This window comes from Lutra lutra, chromosome 12, assembly GCF_902655055.1.
Source record: "Lutra lutra chromosome 12, mLutLut1.2, whole genome shotgun sequence".
Lineage (NCBI taxonomy): Eukaryota > Metazoa > Chordata > Mammalia > Carnivora > Mustelidae > Lutra > Lutra lutra.
Genome location: NC_062289.1, coordinates 70,792,604 through 70,812,791, shown reverse-complemented (window position 1 = coordinate 70,812,791; position 20,188 = coordinate 70,792,604). Strand labels below are relative to the sequence as shown.

The window sequence follows — 20,188 nt, the reverse complement described above, 5'->3', positions numbered from 1 at the left end:
AATATACTATATTAGTTTGTGTGGAAGCAGGTACTCCCACACATTGGTGCTAGGAAACCATGACTCAACTCTCATGGATGGGAATTTGGCAGTGTACAGCAAAATTGCTTAGTTATTAACCCTTTGACCCAAAACTTCAACTTCTCAAAATCTATCCCAAAGGTAAACTGGTAAAAATACAAAAAGCTCTAAGTACAAGGTTATTTGTTCCTGCATTAGAAAATTTAGAACATAATTCTAAATTCAAATGTCTTTGAAAAACCATACTGAAGGTAAGACTATTCTTGTAAACAAATGGTAAAGAAAATTCTACAAATTAAAAGCTGTGAAATGTAGCAAAGCATTACTTGAGGAAAATGCCTAGCTTTACTTACTTACATTATAAAAGAAGGGAGTCTGAAAATTAATGAAGAATTATTAAATTTAAATTAGGAAAAATAGGGACACCTGGGTACTCAGTTGGTTAAGTATCTACCTTCCATTTAGGTCATAATCTCAGGGTCTTGGGATCAAGCCCTGCATTAGCATCAGGCTCTCTCAGCAGGAAATCTGCTTCTCCTTCTCCCTCTGCCCCATTCCCCACTCGTGCTCTCTCTCTCAGATGCTCTTTTTCTCTCTCTCAAATAAATAAATACAATCTTAAAAAATAAATTAGAAAAAATAACAACAGAACAAACCCAAATAATGTAAATGGAAGGGTATGCAAAAGAGAAAAGAAGGTAATAAAATAGAAAAGAAGGATAACAATAGAGAATAATAACAAAACCCAAAATTAGTTCTTTAAGAAAAGTAAAATAGGGGGAACTGAGTGGCTCAGTCAGTTAAGAGACCAACTCTTGATTGTGGCTCAGGTCATGATCTCAGGGTCATGAGATCAAGTGCTACATAGGTCTCCCTGCTCAGCCGGGAGTCTGCTTGTCTCCTTCTTCCTTTGCCCCTCCCCCTGCTCACACACTCTCTCTTAAATAAACAATTTTTTTAAAGAAATGTAATGATGTATGGTGTATACATGGTGACTAACATAATATAATAAAAAAAGTAAAAGAAAAGTAAAATAGACAATTCTTTAGTAAGATTTATCAAGAAAAAAGAGAAATCACAAAAAATTATATTAAGAGTCAAAAGGAAGGCATAGCTACAGAGGTAGTAGAGATGGAAAAGCCAATGAATAGTATGAATAGCTTTATGTTAATATATTTAAAATGTGTACTAAATGGACACAATCCTAGAAAATATAATTTTCCCAAACTGATTAACCAAGAAATGAAACTTCTAAATACCTCTATAGCATCTCCTTTTCTCTCTTACACACACACACACACACACACACACACACACACACAGACATGCACACATTCACTAGGCCTAATGGTATAATTAGCAAAATACCAAAATTTCAATGCAGAAATCATTTCAATCTTATTGAAATATTTCTAATTCATTCTATAGAACACTATGATTTTAATACCAAAATAAGACAAAGTATAAAAAAGGAAAACTATATAAGACAGTCTTACTCAGGAACACTGATATAAAAATTTAAAAGGAGTAGAAGACATTTATCCTCCCCTAGATTTGAGGAATCTAAGCCAAACCAAATGAAACAATTACGTATAGTTCAAGACAACATTTCCTGAAGTGCTAAACTTTGTCAATGGTTTTAAAAATACCAGGTATATCTTCCACTCTGATTTGTTTCTTACTGAAACAAAACAGGATTTTCTAGAACATATCTCAAGCTAATTGAACATAACAATAATAATAAAAAGAAACAAATTCACTTTACAACAAAGGCTCACTTCCAGGACCAGATTAATACAATGGTTGTCATTCTAACCACGCAATCAAAATAAAAAACCAAAGCAGACTTTCAAAAAAAAAAAAACAACAGGTAAACAAAGATCCACGGGGATCTTTGTTGAAGGAAATGAGATTAGAACCTAGTTTCAAAGGATAAATTTTTTCTCTTAGATAGGAGAGGTAAAAATATTCTAAAGAGCTTGGTATATGTGGGGGAAAAGTGAAGAAATCTGCCTGGCTGGAGCAGGGTATATTGAAGAGAATAGTGAGAAACAATTTTGGAGAAAAAGTTGGGACTAGATGCTAGGTACACCTAATCATGATCAATCAAGTTTGATTAGTTGAACACTTAATACGTGACCAGGAACAGGAGAGACTGGAATTGATTTTCACCTCAGAGCTGGAACACAGATCCATGGATGGATGATGGATGAATCGACAGACAGACTGATAGATAGGTAGGTGAATGGGGATATTTTATTTGTAAAGAGTTGTCTTGTCTTGTTTTGTTTTGGAGCAGTAAGATTTTAAAGTTTCAGTTTGCCATAAATCTAATAGCTTTTTCAGAAACTGAATTTACTGGCATTAAAAAATAAAGCAAACATAAGTAATTCAGGTACATAGAGTTTCCACATGAAAACCAAATGTAAACCAGGTATTACATTCATCAACATCACCATCAGCTTCTTCATGTCTTATCTCTTTTGGATCTAAATCAATTCGTTCCTCTGTACTGTTCCGAAGAGCCCAGCACAGGCGATACAGCTGCACAGAGACCAAAGACAAGCACATTAGTGATGGGAAAATCTTTACAATAATATGATGGTACATTTGTTTATTGTGTAGTGCAAAAAAATCAAATGGCACTTAACAGTGTATGTAACAAAAAAAGGTCTTCTACCACACTAATTCACAAAAACACACTAACCATTTAAAATTATTTGTTTTTAACTCTTCCAGTAGTTCTTAAACACTTTTAAGTAATATGCTTAAAACTCTTACTTCTGGATTTATAATTTTATAAAAGTCAAAGGTTTATCACTCATTGTCCTTATCATTCAGCTGTTATTTTTTTTTAAAGAGTTTATTTATTTGCCAGAGAGAGAGAGAGAGAGTACACACAAGCAGCAGAGAGGCAGGCAGAGGCAGCGAGAGAAGCAGGGTCCCTGCCGAGCAAGGAGCCCGATACGGGACTTGATCCCAGAATCCTGGGATCATGACCTGAGCCAAAGGCAGCTGCTTAACCAACTGAGCCACCCAGGAGTCCCTCATTCAGCTGTTATTAGCTGCATCATTATTACTTTCAGTTTGTCTAGTGGTTACTCTTGTAACTTGTAAAATATCTTCTTTTTTTAAAGAAAGATTTTATTTATTTATCTGAGGAGAGTGAGCGAGCATGGGCAGGGATAAGGACAGAGGGAGAAGCAGACTCCCTGGCCAGCACAGAGCAGACTTGGTGTTCAATTCCAGGACTTTGAGATCATGACCTGAGCTGAAGTCAGATGCTTAACTGATTGAGCCACTCAGGTGTCCCTAAAATATCTTCTTAAGCTTCATTTTTAGATTTATCATGTTTAGGTAGTATCTATGTACTGCTATTAAGTTCTGATAACAATTTATGCTCTTACACATACATTTCCCAGCCAACCTCCAAACTTTTGTCAACTGTGTCATTATTTTAAAGCTGTTATAAGCTTAATAGAATTTTAATTATTTTCTGCAAATGTGATTAATACTTCCATGCTTTATATGTTGATTAGAATTTGAAAATAAATAGCTATTTATATTATTATATAACTTTTTCAGTGCCATAGATTCAAGACATGTGCTTGGACACAATGAATAAAATCAGCTCTAAGTCATTCCAAGGAAATGGTTCCAAATATCAAATGGGTTTCAAAATTATAACCTCTCATATGTTCTAAGTCATGCTTCATTTTAATTGGCTTCATATTTAGCTAATGACTTTCTTGTACAGATTTACCAGAATTTGTAATTGGCTTTTTTGTTTGTTGTTGGCATAGCAGGCAGATGCACCTTACCACTAAGATTCCTAAATATAGCTTCATAAGATTTTTTTTTTAATCCTAACACTTCTTAAACAGTATCTACTTTCTTTATTGAAACTCTTTTATTGGATTTTTAACTTGGACAAGGTAATTTGTAGTCTTCCCAAGGTAAAAAAAAATTATCATTCTGAGATTTCTCTCTCTGTTAGGTTAGGTCTACAACACTCCTCATGACTTCCTCTGAAATGACTATTGATTTTTATCAGTTGATTTTGAAAATTCAAACCAGACAGTGTATTTATGAAACTGAAATACAAATTAGATAAAGGGTCTCATTGGACCTTCAGACACATATTTTCTAAAAATTATAATAAATTGTAGTTATTTTTATTGACATAAAAGAGCTTAATGTTTATATATTTTAAAAAACTAGCATGTTTTTGGGGCACCTGGGTGGCTCAGTAGGTTAAGCCTCTGCCTTCGGCTCAGGTCATGGTCTCAGGGTCCTGGGATCGAGCCCCGCATCAGGCTCTCTGCTCAGCAGGGAGCCTGCTTCCCTTCCTCTCTCTCTCTGCCTGCCTCTCTGCCTACTTGTGATCTCTCTCTGTGAAATAAATAAATAAAATCTTAAAAAAAAAACTAGCATGTTTTTTAGTGTCTTTTTCACTCAATTCCCAATATTCAACATAAATATTTAGTTATGACTTCTGGTGACATGTCTTTGGTAAAGTAGTTTGAGCCATTCTGTACTTCAGGTTTCCCTTCCACAAATAATATTTACTACTTTCCAAGGAAATACACAAATAAATATTGCTTCAAAGATTGATTAATGCAAAATAAATGTAATTAAAAAATATTAGTATATAAGCAATATATCTTTTAAAATGAGTATTTTTAATTTTTTTTTACCTTTTTAAAAATTTTTATTTATTCTTTTAAATTTCTTTTCAGGAGGTGCCTGGGTGGCTCAGTGGGTTAAACCTCTGCCTTTGGCTCAGGTCATGATCTCAGGGTCCTGGGATCGAGCCCCACATCAGGCTCTCTGCTCAGTGGGGAGCCTGCTTACCCCTCTCTCTCTGCCTGTCTCTCTGCCTACTTGTGATCTCTATCTGATAAATAAATAAACAAAATCTTAAAAAAAAAAAAAGGAATGTCCACACTTTTCCAAAGTGGCTGCACCAACTTGCATTCCCACCAACAGTGTAAGAGGGTTCCCCTTCCTCCACATCCTCTCCAACACACGTTGTTTCCTGTCTTGTTAATTTTGGCCATTCTAATTGGTGTCAGGTGGTATCTCAATGTGGTTTTGATTTGAATCTCCCTGATGGCTAGTGATGATGAACAGTTTTTCATGTGTCTGTTAGCCATTTGTATGCAAAACAGATAATCATGTCAAAAAATGGGCAGAAGACATGAACAGACATTTCTCCAAAAAAAAAAAAAAAAAAAAGACTAATATTTGCTGGTCTTCTATAGTGCCTTCCCCAGAGATACCTTTTACTGAGAATTTCTGGTGTATATGTTTTAAGGTATTTTGTCTATGCTTAGACAAACATATATATGTGTATTTTGTTTTCAAAAAGTGGTATTATATAATAGTATATATTTCTGCAAGTGTTTTTCCCCCTTAACCATATCGTGGGCATTTAAAAAAGCAAATAATAGAGCCAAGTTCTTGAACAGCTGCATAATATTCAGTGTTCTATTGTGTATCCATTCCACTAGTGAGAGAAATTCGAGTTGTCTTCATCTTTTTTCTACCAAAAGTCTTTGGTAGAGAAAATCATTATACATATATTTTCCCTGCTTGTGCAAGTATTTATACACAATAAGCTCCTAGAAATGTGGTTGTTGGCTCACAGGGTATGAGAATTTTATTTGATAAATACTTCTCAATTACCTTCCTACAAATTATAAAATTCACACATTCACCAACAATTTTGGAGAGTGGACATTTCCCAACATCCATACCAAAACTTGACATATTAATATTAAACATTTATGCTAATTTGAAAGGCATCTCATTGTTCTATTTTTCTTTTTCCTGACAACTGGTACCTGCTTTTTTTAAATAAAAAATCTGTGTCAGTGTTTGTGTTGCATATGAAATTCTACTTGCCACTAAATAGTACCAGCTCACATGAGAGCTCTGCTTTGAAGACTTTTCCAAACTCTTAGGGCAACACTAATTACTCTCTTCTTGGTATCCTAAAACAAAGATGAAAATTTACCTCCCAAATGCATTGTGAAGTTTTTTTGAGGTTGAAGCCCATTTCCCAATCCCCTGGAAGGCAAAGAACTCTTATTTTAAAATGAGCATGTATCTACTACTCATTACTCACATGTACATCAGGAATGGGTTTTGTTAGCAGGGAAATTCCCAGGATGACCAGCACAGAAACAAAAAAGAGAATGATGGCAAAGTACAGATAGTGCACTTCACAGATGACTTTGGGACAGTCACTGGTAGCCAAACAACTACTTGTTCCATAGACAAATTCTGCAATCATGCGAATGAGACCAATCACAAGTCCAGTGACTAGACCCCAGAAGGCCCCCTGCAAAGAAAATAAGAATAAAATCAGAATATTTAGAAAATATGAGAAGCTCATTTGAATAGATCATATTTATCATCCTACCTGCTTTCTCCACTAAGAATCAATAATGATCCAGCAATTGCACTACTGGGCATTTACCCCAAAGATACAGATGTAGTAAAAAGAATGGCTACATGCACCTCAATGTTAATAGCAACAAGGTCTACAAGAGCCAAACTGAAAAGAGCTGAGATGCCCTTCAACAGACAAATGGATAAAGAAGATATGGTCCATATCTACAGTGGAATATTACTCAGCCATCAGAAAGGATGAATACCCAACATTTGCATCAACATGGATGGAACTGTAGCACTTCACATTAAAAAAAATCTCTTTTAATCCTCAGAACAATTCTATCAGTTAAGCACTATGATTATCTTTGTTCTACCCAGAAACAAATGGTTTGCTTAAGATCACAGTGATATAAAATGGTAGAGCCAAGATTGGATCCTGTCAGTCTTACTTCAAAACTTGTGTTCCTCATCGTCATGTCCTGTATATATAATATTTTGTGAGAAATGTAAAGACTGTACTATAAGTGTGCCCTATATATTTACACACTTCAGTGAGAATGAGGAATTGTAACTGACTATGATTATAATTGAGATGGGCTTTGAATTGTATAAACAGGGTGGAAAGAATGCATTTTTCTACAGTGAAAGAAATAATTTTCTCACTCTAGTTTGAAAGAAGTTTTCTGATTTTTACTTACTTGTTCATTAACTCTTTTACAGAAGATGGCAAGCAGGAAGACAGCTGCAATAGGAGGCCCGAGGTAGCTAGAAATTGCTTCTATATAATGGAACAGTTGTCCATTTTGAGATACCTGCACTAATGGGACCCACAAAATGCTGATGACAATTAATAGAATGATAAATAGCCTGGGGAGAAAACAAAATGATTTAAATATTAAACAAAAGTATTATGGGTACTTCTATTGTGCTTTTTTTTTTTAAATTTTTTTATTTTTTTCAGCATAACAGTATTCATTATTTTTGCACCACACCCAGTGCTCCATGCAATCCGTGCCCTCTACAATACCCACCACCTGGTGCCCCCAACCTCCCACCCCCCACCCCTTCAAAATTCTCAGATCGTTTTTCAGAGTCCATAGTCTCTCATGGTTCACCTCCCCTTCCAATTTCCCTCAACTCCCTTCTCCTCTCCATCTCCCCTTGTCCTCCATGCTATTTGTTATGCTCCACAAATAAGTGAAACCATATGATAATTGACTCTCTCTGCTTGACTTATTTCACTCAGCATAATCTCTTCCAGTCCCGTCCATGTTGCTACAAAACTTGGGGATTCATCCTTTCTTTCTTTTTTTTTTTTTTTTACAGCTTTATAAACATATATTTTTATCCCCAGGGGTACAGCTCTGCGAATCGCCAGGTTTACACACTTCACAACACTCACCATAGCACATACCCTCCTCGATATCCATAACCCCACCCCCTCTCCCAACCCCCTCCCCCCATCAACCCTCAGTTTGTTTTGTGAGATTAAGAGTCACTTATGGTTTGTCTCCCTCCCAATCCCATCTTGTTTCATTTACTCTTCTCCTACCCCCGGAGACCGGGAGGCCGCCATCTATTGTGCTTTTGTTCTTGAATTCATTCTCGTGGTCATTCACTGATTTTCCAAATAAAATCAAACTCCCAGGGGCATCTGGGTGCCTCAGTCATTAAGTGTCTACTCAGGTCATGATCCCAGGGTGCTGAGATTGAGCCCCACATCGGGCTCCCTGCTCAGTGGGAGGCTGCTTTTTCCTTTCCTACTCTCCCTGCTTGTGTTCCCTCTCTCACTGTGTCTCTCTCTGTCAAATAAATAAAAATCTTAAAAAAATCAAACTCCTTGACCTCACATGAAGCCATGCCATGTTTAATGACCATTGGTTAGCAAAATGCCAATAAAAAAATTGCTTGTCTATAATTAGTAACAGCAGCTTCAACTATAAGGTTAAACATCCATTCATAATAGTTCAAATGTCACCAACTTGTTAATAATTCTCTAACGCAATTTATGTAATATATTAATTAGAAAAAAAATCACACTATTTCTATGAGTAAGTAATTATTTGTATGATAAAGAAAGTGATTCCCATTTTAATCTTTTTTCCTAGCTTGAGGAAAACTAAGTCAGGCTTCCCAGGTTAATTAAAATATCCTTTATTCCAAAATGCTGAGTGAATTGGCCAGAAATGTCAATTTGTGTGTTTTACTACTTGAGTACCTTGGCAGGTAGAAAGAATTGGTTAAAATATTGCTAAAAACTACTTAGAGGTTCCTGGGGTACAGGGAGAATGACTAAGGTTAAACTCCACAATATTCTGTGCTTATGGTATAAATAAATGAACAATTTATTGGACTTTTGTTACTTCTCTGTGCTCACCTGAAACAGAGCTGTTGGGGAGACATGAGGGACAAGCATTTGAGCAAGAGACTGAGGCACAAGTGTCTCATTGAAGCTTTGCCAAACTTCTGCAACCTTGCAGTAATTAAACGTGATAAACCATGGAAAGTCTGAGCATGATTCCTAGATAATAAAGTTTAATGAACAAATAATGCCCACTACCCTTGTTCTCCTTGTTATCATCATTGGGAAGCAAATAATGTACCTACCTTTCTCTCTCTCTCTTTTTTTTTTAAAGATTTTATTTATTTATTTGACAGAGAGAGATCACAAGTAGGCAGAGAGGCAGGCAGAGAGAGAGGAAGGGAAGCAGGCTCCCTGCTGAGCAGAGAGCCCGATGCGGGACTCGATCCCAGGACCCTGAGATCATGACCTGAGCTGAAGGCAGCGGCTTAACCCACTGAGCCACCCAGGTGCCCCACTCTCTTATCTTCAGTTGTTTTCCATCATATGTGGAATAAAATCCAAAGTCTTGTTATAGCTTATATGGTCCTACATAATTTCACCTCTAGTTACCTTTTAGACCTTGGTTCTTATCATGCTTCTACTTGCTCATCATGTGCCAACCTCACCCCTGCTGTCCTTAAATACACTGCACACATGACTGTAGTAAGAATTCAGCACTTACTATTCCATTCCCACAAAGCCACTGGGTTTACTCCCACACTTCCCTCAGGGCTTCCCTCAAATGCCATCTCCTCAAAGAAGACACCCTGAACAGCTATCTTGAGTGGTTAATCCTGCTTTAATTTTTCCCCTAGCACTCTCTGTCATTAGACATAGAATATGTTTATTAATTGTCTATCTTCCCAACAAAGTCATAAATTCTACAAAGCAGGAAATTATTTTTCACATATATGTCCTTTTTCATATTTGTATTCTGGGACCTAGGAGGCATTTAATAAGAGAGAGAGAGAGAAAAAAATTCATTAATTTATTATTGAAACTTAAAAAGCATTCATACCCAAGATCATATGCCTATTAGTGGACTTCTGCTTCTTGGGCTTACTGAGTTCAGGTCTTAACGCTTTCTCTACCAAAAAACATAGATCCCTTACTGTTCTTCTATAGCATTTTTCCAGAGTCAAAATATGGACCAAGTGAGTCCTTGGAATTTTCCCTGGAAGTGCCTTATTTACTAAGCAATTTTTACTGTCTTCAGTAAACTACTATCTTTTATACATGCAGTCAGTTTCTCTTGATGCCCCATTTCTTTATTTCTTGACATCTTAATTTTTTTCAGTGTTCCAAGATTGTTTATGCACCACATCCAGTGCTCCATGAAATACATGCCCTCCTTAATACCCACCACCAGGCTCACCCCCAACCCCAAAACCCTCAGTTTGTTTCTCAGAGTTCACAGTCTCTCATGCTTCATCACCCTCTCCAATTTCCCCTAATTCAATTTTCCTTTCCTTCTCCTAATATCCTCCATGTTATTCCTTATGCTCCACAAATAAGTGAAACCATATGATAATTGACTTTCTCTGCTTGACTTATTTCACTCAGCATAATCTCCTCCAGTCCTGTCCATGTTGATTCAAAAGGTGGGTATTCATCCTTTCTGATGGCTGCATAATGTTCCATTGTATATATGGACCATATCTTCTTTATGTATTTGTCTGTTGAAGGGCATCTTGGCTCTTTCCACATTTTAGTAATCATGGCCATTGCTGCTATGAAATTGGGATACATATGGCCCTTCTTTTCAGTACATCTGTATCTTTGGGTGGCAAAAATTTAACAAAACAGGAAACAACAAGTGTTGGAGAGGATGTGGAGAAAGGGGAACATTCTTACACTGTCGGTGGGAATACAAGTTGGTGCAGACACCACCACTTGGTGCAGACAAGTTGTCTAGACACACTATTTTGGAAAATAGTGTGTAGATTCCTTAAAAGGGGGCGGGAGGTTGGGTGAGCCTAGTGGTGGGTATTGTGGAGGGCACGTATTGTATGGAGCCCTGGGTGTGGTGCATAAACAATGAATTCTGGAACACTGAAAAGGAATTAAAAAAAAAAGGAAAGAATTAAAAATAAAGCTACCCTATAACAACCCATTTCTTAATGAATGCAGTTGATAAACCACCCTGTAGCAGTGTGTGGATGACTTAATTTGGACTGCTTCATAAGATGTACACAGAAACTTCTAGAGACAATGTATTAGCCTATGAGAGTAGGTGGGAAATTTATACCCCACGAAAAACACTAGAGTTTCATGAAGATGTAAGTGGAAGAGAGTGTGATGAGAGGAAGAAATAGACAATCAGAGGCATTTGAAAGTCTGAAAAAGCAACTATTTCATTTAAAAGTATGGTCCCAAGTTTTGTATCTGGAAAGAGATAAAGTTGGGTTAAATGTCCTCTTACTGTCCCTTCCCCATTCTAGAATTCTATGATTTATTTCACTGAAACCAAAGATGAGAAGGCTCACTTTTATTTCTGCACTTTTCCAGAGAAATTTTAGACAAAAATCAGGATGCTCTCACCGTCCTGCTATAAGAAGCTCCTTCTCTGATGCCTGTTTCTTAATCTTGGTGTAGAGGTCCATGGTAAAGAGGGTGCTGGCACTGTGGAAGATGGAGGTCAGGGAGCTCATGAGAGAGGCCAACATGACTGACATCATCAGACCTCGCAGTCCTAGGGCCAGATGAGAGTGCAAACATTAGCTAGAAATGAGACTCCATGATTTATGAGGATCTTGCCAAACCAGAGAGTTGTTGAAAAGTGTCATCTGGAACATTTACTAACTGATGCTCCTGTCAACATATATCATCATGTGGCATTTCCTGCATATTTCCTGGTGATTTTAGAATAATCCAGTATATAATTTTAGTTATAAATATAAATTTAGAGATAATTTGCTGGAACTTAAATTTTGGAGAGAGGAAACAGTGTTGGGCCATCTTTCTTTGGGCGAGAAACTATTGGTTTCCTGAAAACTTAGGGAACTGGAGAGGGAATACAATAGTAGGTAGTTCTGTTGAAGTTTTTGGTGGGAAAAGCAAGTAATTTTGAGATATTATGGTTACTTCATCCTCCAATTCTTTCTGCTTATTAGTAATGCCCCTAAAACTCTTAGGACCAAGTTGGAATGAGGTGGATGGGTGATGTCGTTTGTGGGTGGTGCTCCCTTCCTCCTGACAATGCTTATGTGTGTCAGGAAGGAGAAAGATCACAGAAGTGTTAGCTGACTTTTGATGGACCTAAGGTACAAGAGCACCTGGTTGTTGCTGAGCTCCATATTCTGCTTTGCTTCTGACCAACCCAGATCACCTTTTAGTATCCTAGTAATTTACTTCCTTTTCACATGTGTAATTTATTTTCTATCTCATGAAACTACAATGCAAGTTCAAAATATGGGATTTTGTGCCTATTTCACTGATGTTTTCTAACCATCAGGGCACTATCTGGCACATAGTAGGCACTAAATAAATAGTTGTAAATTGCATAGGTTGGGGTCTATTATTTGGGTATAATTGGTCTAAAGAAAGCAGGATAAATAGTTAACTTCTAGTTTTCTGAATTTATAAGTTTATGTCTATGCAACTCCTTTTAAAAAAGATTTTATTTATTTATTTGAAAAAGAGAGTGAGAGAGAGTGAGTGAGAAACAGTGCAGACTCCCCGCTGATCCTCGGACTTCAGGAAGATGACCTGAGCCAAAGACAGACACTTAACCGACTACTCCACCCAGGCATCAAAGATGAGAAGGCTTTAGTTGCAATACTTTTATTGACAAATCCATCACTTAAATTCTCTTGATTGCCTTGGAAGACATCTTAAATCCAAAGGAGTAAAATTCTTCTAATAGGAATTATATCTGATTCATCTCTGTATTCCCCAGGGTCAGCACAGGGCTGATAACCTATGTAAAGTGCTCAAGAAATGTCTGATGAAGACAATTGAATTAATGGGAAGTTAGAATTATTGAGCATTATACCATAATCTTTCCTCATGGCCCATCTATAGACCAGGTCTGTGAGGCAGTCCCAGCATTAACATTTTTCTTTTTTTTTTTTCAGCTTTATTGAGGCATGATTGACAAATAAAAATTGCATATAGTTAAGGTGTACAATGCGATGTTTATGTACACTGTGATATGATTACCACAATCAAGCTAATTAACATATCCATCCCCTCACATAGTTATGGTTTTCTTGTTTTGTGGTGAGAATACTTGAGATCTATTCTCTTAGCAAATTTTAAGGATACATTTTTGTTAACTATAATTTCCCTGCTCTCCACTGGTTCTCCAGAACTTATTCATCTTATAACTGAAAGTTTGTATCTTTTGACCAACATCTTCCCATTTCCCCCACCCTCTAGCCCCAGCAACCACCATTCTACTCTATTGCATGAGTTCCACTTCTTTAGATTCCACATATAAGTGACATTATGTGGTATTTGTCTTTCTGTAACTGGTTTATCTCGCTTAGCATAATATCCTCTAGGTCCATCTATGCTGTTGCAAACGGCAGGTTTTCATTTTCATTTCTACACTTCTATCTATCATTTATCTATCTATCTAATCTATCATTTATCTTTTTAAAAATTCTGTTAGTAACCATACAGCACATCATTATTTTTTAATGTAACATTCCATGATTCATTGTTTTTGTATAATATCTGATGAGGAAGCAGGAGGCAGGCTGAGGACAAAGCAAAAGCTGGCACCTTGCACCCCCTCTCCACCAACTCCCCTCCCCTCAGTAATATATGTGACATTCCTCAGGCACCCCTGACTGCCATAAACAAGAAACAAATAGTTAACTTGCAGAGAAGACAGGAGTCTCCCTTGGTTTACAAATGTCCTAGAGATCTACAAACAAAGAAGTTACCTTATCAATAGCACAATTTCCAGAGGCAAATAACTCAGTTCCTCAAGCCCTAATGTCACTCTCCCCTCCATAAACAAAGCTGAAGGAGGCTTAGGTAGAAGGAAATGTAAATATAGTTAAATCTCTTCTGAACCTAAATCTCACTAACAAAGACACTTGATAGCAGGATTGTGACATCCCACCAGGAATCTCCCAACTATCTTGATGTTAATGGCTGGCCAAAAGACAACACTGATCAAGCTGCAAGGCCTCAGGTATCCCGGCACCTTGTAGGCCCTTTTTAGCATATGAAAGCTCCGTTGAAACCTCCCTTCCCCTCACCTTCACCCAACCACAAGGTACATAACCTGCCATCTCTCACAACCCGGGGCAGCAGCTCTTTCTGCCCACGGGTCCTGTCCCCATGCTTTAATAAACCACCATTTTGCACCAAAGATGTCTCAAGAATTCTTTCTTGGTCATCGACTCTGGACCTCACCTAGGTTCTAGAACTTCATCAACACCCAGTGCTCCACACAACATGGGCCCTTCTTAATACCTGTCACTGGGCTAACACATCCATCCCTCAACTCCCCTCCCCTCTAAAACCATTAGTTTGTTTCCTGGAGTCCATAGTCTTTCATGGCTCATCTCCCCTTCAGATTCCTCCCCCCTTCATTTTTCCCTTCCTTCTCCTAATATCTTCCATGCCATTCCTTATGTTCCACAAATTAATGAAATCATTCTATCATCTATCATCTATCATCATCATCTGTCTATTGTCTATTATCTATCTATCATCTACCTATCTATCATCTATCTATCTATCTATCTATCTATCTATCTATCATCTATCATCTGTCTATCATCTATCTATCTCTATCATTTATCTAACTATCATTACATTTTCTCCATTCATTTGGGCATGGACATTTTCTTACCATCAGGCATCAGTTCCAGCACCATCATTGGGTAGGCGTAGTTACTGCAGCCAACTTCAATGCCACAGTGTTTCACACATTCAGAAGGCACAACACAGGCCACTTTCTCTGAGGAGGAATTCAGATAAGTATGTTCAGTGAGTGTGGCCCAAACAGGTAAGATCTACAGCCATTGAACATAGAGACAAGTTGTACATTATGGGTGAGAGGAAAGACATTTGCTGGGAACATTTAGCTCCCTTTGCACTGACTTAAGGAGCAGGGTTCCTCTTTGGGTTGTGGCCCAGCTAGAACATGAGAGCAAACAGAGGAGGAACTGATTCCATCCTCCAGAGAAGTTGCAAAAGCATAAATCCTCCCAGAGGCACAGAACTCCAGAGATAAAATAACCACAACAGCCAAACAATACTCAGGAAGTTAGTTCCGTGTCCAGTCATTTAGCCCAGTGCATTCCACCCGCATCTAAGAAGAGGTGTCACTTGTGATTTTTCTCAGGGATGATTGCTCATGTGGGATGAGGTGTCCCTTCACTGTGGCAGTTTTACAACACCTTGGCAATTTTTTTTTTTGTTGTTGTTGCTTAAACAATATTATGACAACAGATAGCAAAAAAATGACCTTAAAAAAATCTCTGAGAAACAAACTGAGGGTTTGGAGGGGAGGAGGTTGGAGGGATTGGGTGAGTCTGGTGGAGGATAAAGGAGGGAATGTATTGCATTGAGCACTGGGTGTGGTGCATAAACAATGAATCTTGGAACACTGGAAAAATTTTAAAAAATAAAATAAATAAAATATAATTTTAATAGGGAAAAGAAGAAATTAAAAATAGAGTTATCCTATGACACTGCAATTGCACTTCTGGGTAGTTTTTTTTTTTCCCCCAGCATAACAGTATTCCTTGTTTTTGCACCACATCCAGTGCTCCATGCAATCCGTGCCCTCTCTAATACCCACCACCTGGTTCCCCCAACCTCCAACCCCCCGCCTCTTCAAACCCCTCAGATTGTTTTTCAGAGTCCATAGTCTCTCATGGTTTACCTCCCTTTCCAATTTCCCTCAACTCCCTTCTCCTCTCTAACTCCCCTTGTCCTCCATGCTATTTGTTATGCTCCACAAATAAGTGAAACCATATGATAATTGACTCTCTCTGCCTGACTTATTTCACTCAGCATAATCTCTTCCAGGCCCGTCCATGTTGATACAAAAGTTGGGTATTCATCCTTTCTGATGGAGGCATAATACTCCATAGTGTATATGGACCACATCTTCCTTATCCATTCGTCCGTTGAAGGGCATCTTGGTTCTTTCCACAGTTTGGTGACCGTGGCCATTGCGGCTATGAACATTGGGGTACAGATGGCCCTTCTTTTCACTACATCTGTATCTTTGGGGTAAATACCCAGTAGTGCAATCGCAGGGTCATAGGGAAGCTCTATTTTTAATTTCTTGAGGAATCTCCACACTGTTCTCCAAAGTGGCTGCATCAACTGGCATTCCCACCAACAGTGTAAGAGGGTTCCCCTTTCTCCACATCCCCTCCAACACATGTTGTTTCCTGTCTTGCTAATTTTGGCCATTCTAACTGGTGTAAGGTGATATCTCAATGTGGTTTTAATTTGAATCTCCCTGATGGCTAGTGATGATGAACATTTTTTCATGTGTCTGATAGCCATTTGTATGTCTTCATTGGAGAAGTGTCTGTTCATATCTTCTGCCCATTTTTTTTTTATATGATTGTCTATTTTGTGTGTGTTGGGTTTGAGGAGTTCTTTTTTTTTATTGTTAATTTTATTTTTTATAAACATATAATATATTTTTATCCCCAGGGGTACAGGTCTGTGAATCACCAGGTTTACACACTTCACAGCACTCACCATAGCACATACCCTCCCCAGTGTCCATAATCGCACCCCCCTCCCAAACCCCCTCCCCCCATCAACCTTCAGTTTGTTTTGTGAGATTAAGAGTCACTTATGGTTTCTCTCCCTCCCAATTCCATCTTGTTTCATTTACTCTTCTCCTACCCCCTTAACCCCATGTTGCATCTCCTCTCCCTCATATCAGGGAGATCATATGATAGTTGTCTTTCTCCGATTGACTTATTTTGCTAAGCATGATACCCTCTAGTTCCATCCACGTCGTCGCAAATGGCAAGATTTCATTTCTTTTGATGGCTGCATAGTATTCCATTGTGTATATATACCACATCTTCTTTATCCATTCGTCTGTGGATGGACATCTAGGTTCTTTCCATAGTTTGGCTATTGTAGACATTGCTGCTATAAACATTCGGGTGCACGTGCCCATTCGGATCACTACGTTTGTATCTTTATGGTAAATACCCAGCAGTGCAATTGCTGGGTCATAGGGTAGTTCTATTTTCAACATTTTGAGGAACCTCCATGCTGTTTTCCAGAGTGGTTGCACCAGCTTGCATTCCCACCAACAGTGTAGGAGGGTTCCCCTTTCTCCCCATCCTTGCCAGCACCTGTCATTTCCTGACTTGTTAATTTTAGCCATTCTGACTGGTGTGAGGTGATATCTCATTGTGGTTTTGATTTGTATTTCCCTGATGCCGAGTGATGTGGAACACTTTTTCATGTGTCTGTTGGCCATCTGGATGACTTCTTTGCAGAAATGTCTGTTCATGTCCTCTGCCCATTTCTTGATTGGATTATTTGTTCTTTGGGTGTTGAGTTTGCTAAGTTCTTTATAGATTTTGGACACTAGCCCTTTATCAGATATGTCGTTTGCAAATATCTTCTCCCATTCTGTCAGTTGTCTTTTGGTTTTGTTCACTGTTTCCTTTGCTGTGCAAAAGCTTTTGATCTTGATAAAATCCCAATAGTCCATTTTTGCCCTTACTTCCCTTGCCTTTGGTGATGTTCCTAGGAAGATGTTGCTGCGGCTGAGGTCGAAGAGGTTGCTGCCTGTGTTCTCCTCGAGGATTTGGATGGATTCCTTTCTCACATTGAGATCCTTCATCCATTTTGAGTCTATTTTCGTGTGTGGTGTAAGGAAATGATCCACTTTCATTTTTCTGCATGTGGCTGTCCAATTTTCCCAACACCATTTATTGAAGAGGCTGTCTTTGTTCCATTGGACATTCTTTCCTGCTTTGTCGAAGATGAGTTGACCACAGAGTTGAGGGTCTATTTCTGGGCTCTCTATTCTGTTCCATTGATCTATGTGTCTGTTTTGTGCCAGTACCATGCTGCCTTGATGATGACAGCTTTGTAATAGAGCTTGAAGTCCGGAATTGTGATGCCACCAACTTTGGCTTTCTTTTTCAATATTCCTTTGGCTATTCGAGGTCTTTTCTGGTTCCATATAAATTTTAGGATTATTTGTTCCATTTCTTTGAAAAAAATGGATGGTACTTTGATAGGAATTGCATTAAATGTGTAGATTGCTTTAGGTAGCATAGACATTTTCACAATATTTATTCTTCCAATCCAGGAGCATGGAACATTTTTCCATTTCTTTGTGTCTTCCTCAATTTCTTTCATGAGTACTTTATAGTTTTCTGAGTATAGATTCTTAGTCTCTTTGGTTAGGTTTATTCCCAGGTATCTTATTGTTTTGGGTGCAATTGTAAATGGGATGGACTCCTTAATTTCTCTTTCTTCTGTCTTGATGTTGGTGTAGAGAAATGCAACTGATTTCTGTGCATTGATTTTATATCCTGACACTTTACGGAATTCCTGTACAAGTTCTAGCAGTTTGAGAGTGGAGTCTTTTGGGTTTTCCACATATAGTATCATATCATCTGCAAAGAGTGATAGTTTGACTTCTTCTTTGCCTATTTGGATGCCTTTAATTTCCTTTTGTTGTCTGATTGCTGAGGCTAGGACTTCTAGTACTATGTTGAATAGCAGGGGTGATAACGGACGTCCCTGCTGTGTTCCTGACCTTAGCGGAAAAGCTTTCAGTTTTTCTCCATTGAGAATGATATTTGCGGTGGGTTTTTCATAGATGGCTTTGATAATATTGAGGTATGTGCCGTCTATCCCTACACTTTGAAGACTTTTGATCAGGAAGGGATGCTGTACTTTGTCAAATGCTTTTTCAGCATCTATGGAGAGTTTCATATGGTTCTTGTTCTTTCTTTTATTAATGTGTTGTATCACATTGATTGATTTGCGGATGTTGAACCAACCTTGCAGCCCTGGAATAAATGCCACTTGGTCGTGGTGAATAATCCTTTTAATGTACTGTTGAATCCTATTGGCTAGTATTTTGGCGAGAATTTTTGCATCTGTGTTCATCAAGGATATTGGTCTGTAGTTCTCTTTTTTGATGGGATCTTTGTCTGGTTTTGGGATCAAGGTGATGCTGGCCTCATAAAATGAGTTTGGAAGTTTTCCTTCTATTTCTATTTTTTGGAACAGTTTCAGGAGAATAGGAATTAGTTCTTCTTTAAATGTTTGGTAGAATTCCCCCGGGAAGCCATTTGGCCCTGGGCTTTTGTTTGTTTGGAGATTTTTGATGACTGTTTCAATCTCCTTACTGCTTATGGGTCTGTTGAGGCTTTCTACTTCTTCCTGGTTCAGTTGTGGTAGTTTATATGTCTCTAGGAATGCATCCATTTCTTCCAGATTGTCAAATTTGTTGGCGTAGAGTTGCTCATAGTATGTTCTTATAATTGTCTGTATTTCTTTGGTGTTCGTTGTGATCTCTCCTCTTTCATTCATGATTTTATTTATTTGGGTCCTTTCTCTTTTGTTTTTGATAAGTCTGGCCAGGGGTTTATCAATCTTATTAATTCTTTCAAAGAACCAGCTCCTAGTTTCGTTGATTTGTTCTGTTGATTTTTTGGTTTCTATTTCATTGATTTCTGCTCTGATCTTTATGATTTCTCTTCTCCTGCTGGGTTTAGGGTTTCTTTCTTGTTCTTTCTCCAGCTCCTTTAGGTGTAGGTTTAGGTTGTGTACCTGAGACCTTTCTTGTTTCTTGAGAAAGGCTTGTACCGCTATATATTTTCCTCTCAGGACTGCCTTTGTTGTGTCCCACAGATTCTGAACCGTTGTATTTTCATTATCATTTGTTTCCATAAGTTTTTTCAATTCTTCTTTAATTTCCTGGTTGACCCATTCATTCTTTAGAAGGATGCTGTTTAGTCTCCATGTATTTGCGTTCTTTCCAAATTTCCTCTTGCTTTTGAGTTCTAGCTTCAGAGCATTGTGGTCTGAAAATACGCAGGGAATGATTCCAATCTTTTGATAATGGTTGAGACCTGATTTAGGACCAAGAATGTGATCTATTCTGGAGAATGTTCCATGTGCACTAGAGAAGAATGTGTATTCTGTTGCTTTGGGATGAAAAGTTCTGAATATATCTGTGATGTCCTTCTTTTCCAGTGTGTCATTTAAGGCCTTTATTTCCTTGTTGATCTTTTGCTTGGATGATCTGTCCATTTCAGTGAGGGGAGTGTTAAAGCCCCCTACTATTATTGTGTTATTGTCGATATGTTTCTTTGATTTTGTTATTAATTGGTTTATATAGTTGGCTGCTCCCCCGTTAGGGGCATAGATATTTAAAATTGTTAGATCTTCTTGTTGGATAGTTCCTTTGAGTATGATATAGTGTCCTTCCTCATCTCTTATTATAGT

The 20,188-nt window shown here is 37.9% G+C and overlaps 1 protein-coding gene across 2 annotated transcripts in view; it reads right to left on the bottom strand.

The window, feature by feature from the left end:
• LOC125082514 (solute carrier family 5 member 4) overlaps positions 1-20,188 on the bottom strand; it is a 66,720-nt gene that overhangs the window by 1,934 nt on the left and 44,598 nt on the right. For both annotated transcript variants that reach the window (XM_047698236.1, XM_047698237.1), the window contains 5 exons: positions 14,577-14,684; positions 11,306-11,456; positions 7,119-7,287; positions 6,152-6,367; positions 2,463-2,565 (listed from right to left, as the gene is read on the bottom strand). In XM_047698236.1, the coding sequence (XP_047554192.1) occupies positions 2,463-2,565; positions 6,152-6,367; positions 7,119-7,287; positions 11,306-11,456; positions 14,577-14,684 (747 nt within the window). The remainder of the gene's footprint in view (positions 1-2,462; positions 2,566-6,151; positions 6,368-7,118; positions 7,288-11,305; positions 11,457-14,576; positions 14,685-20,188) is intronic.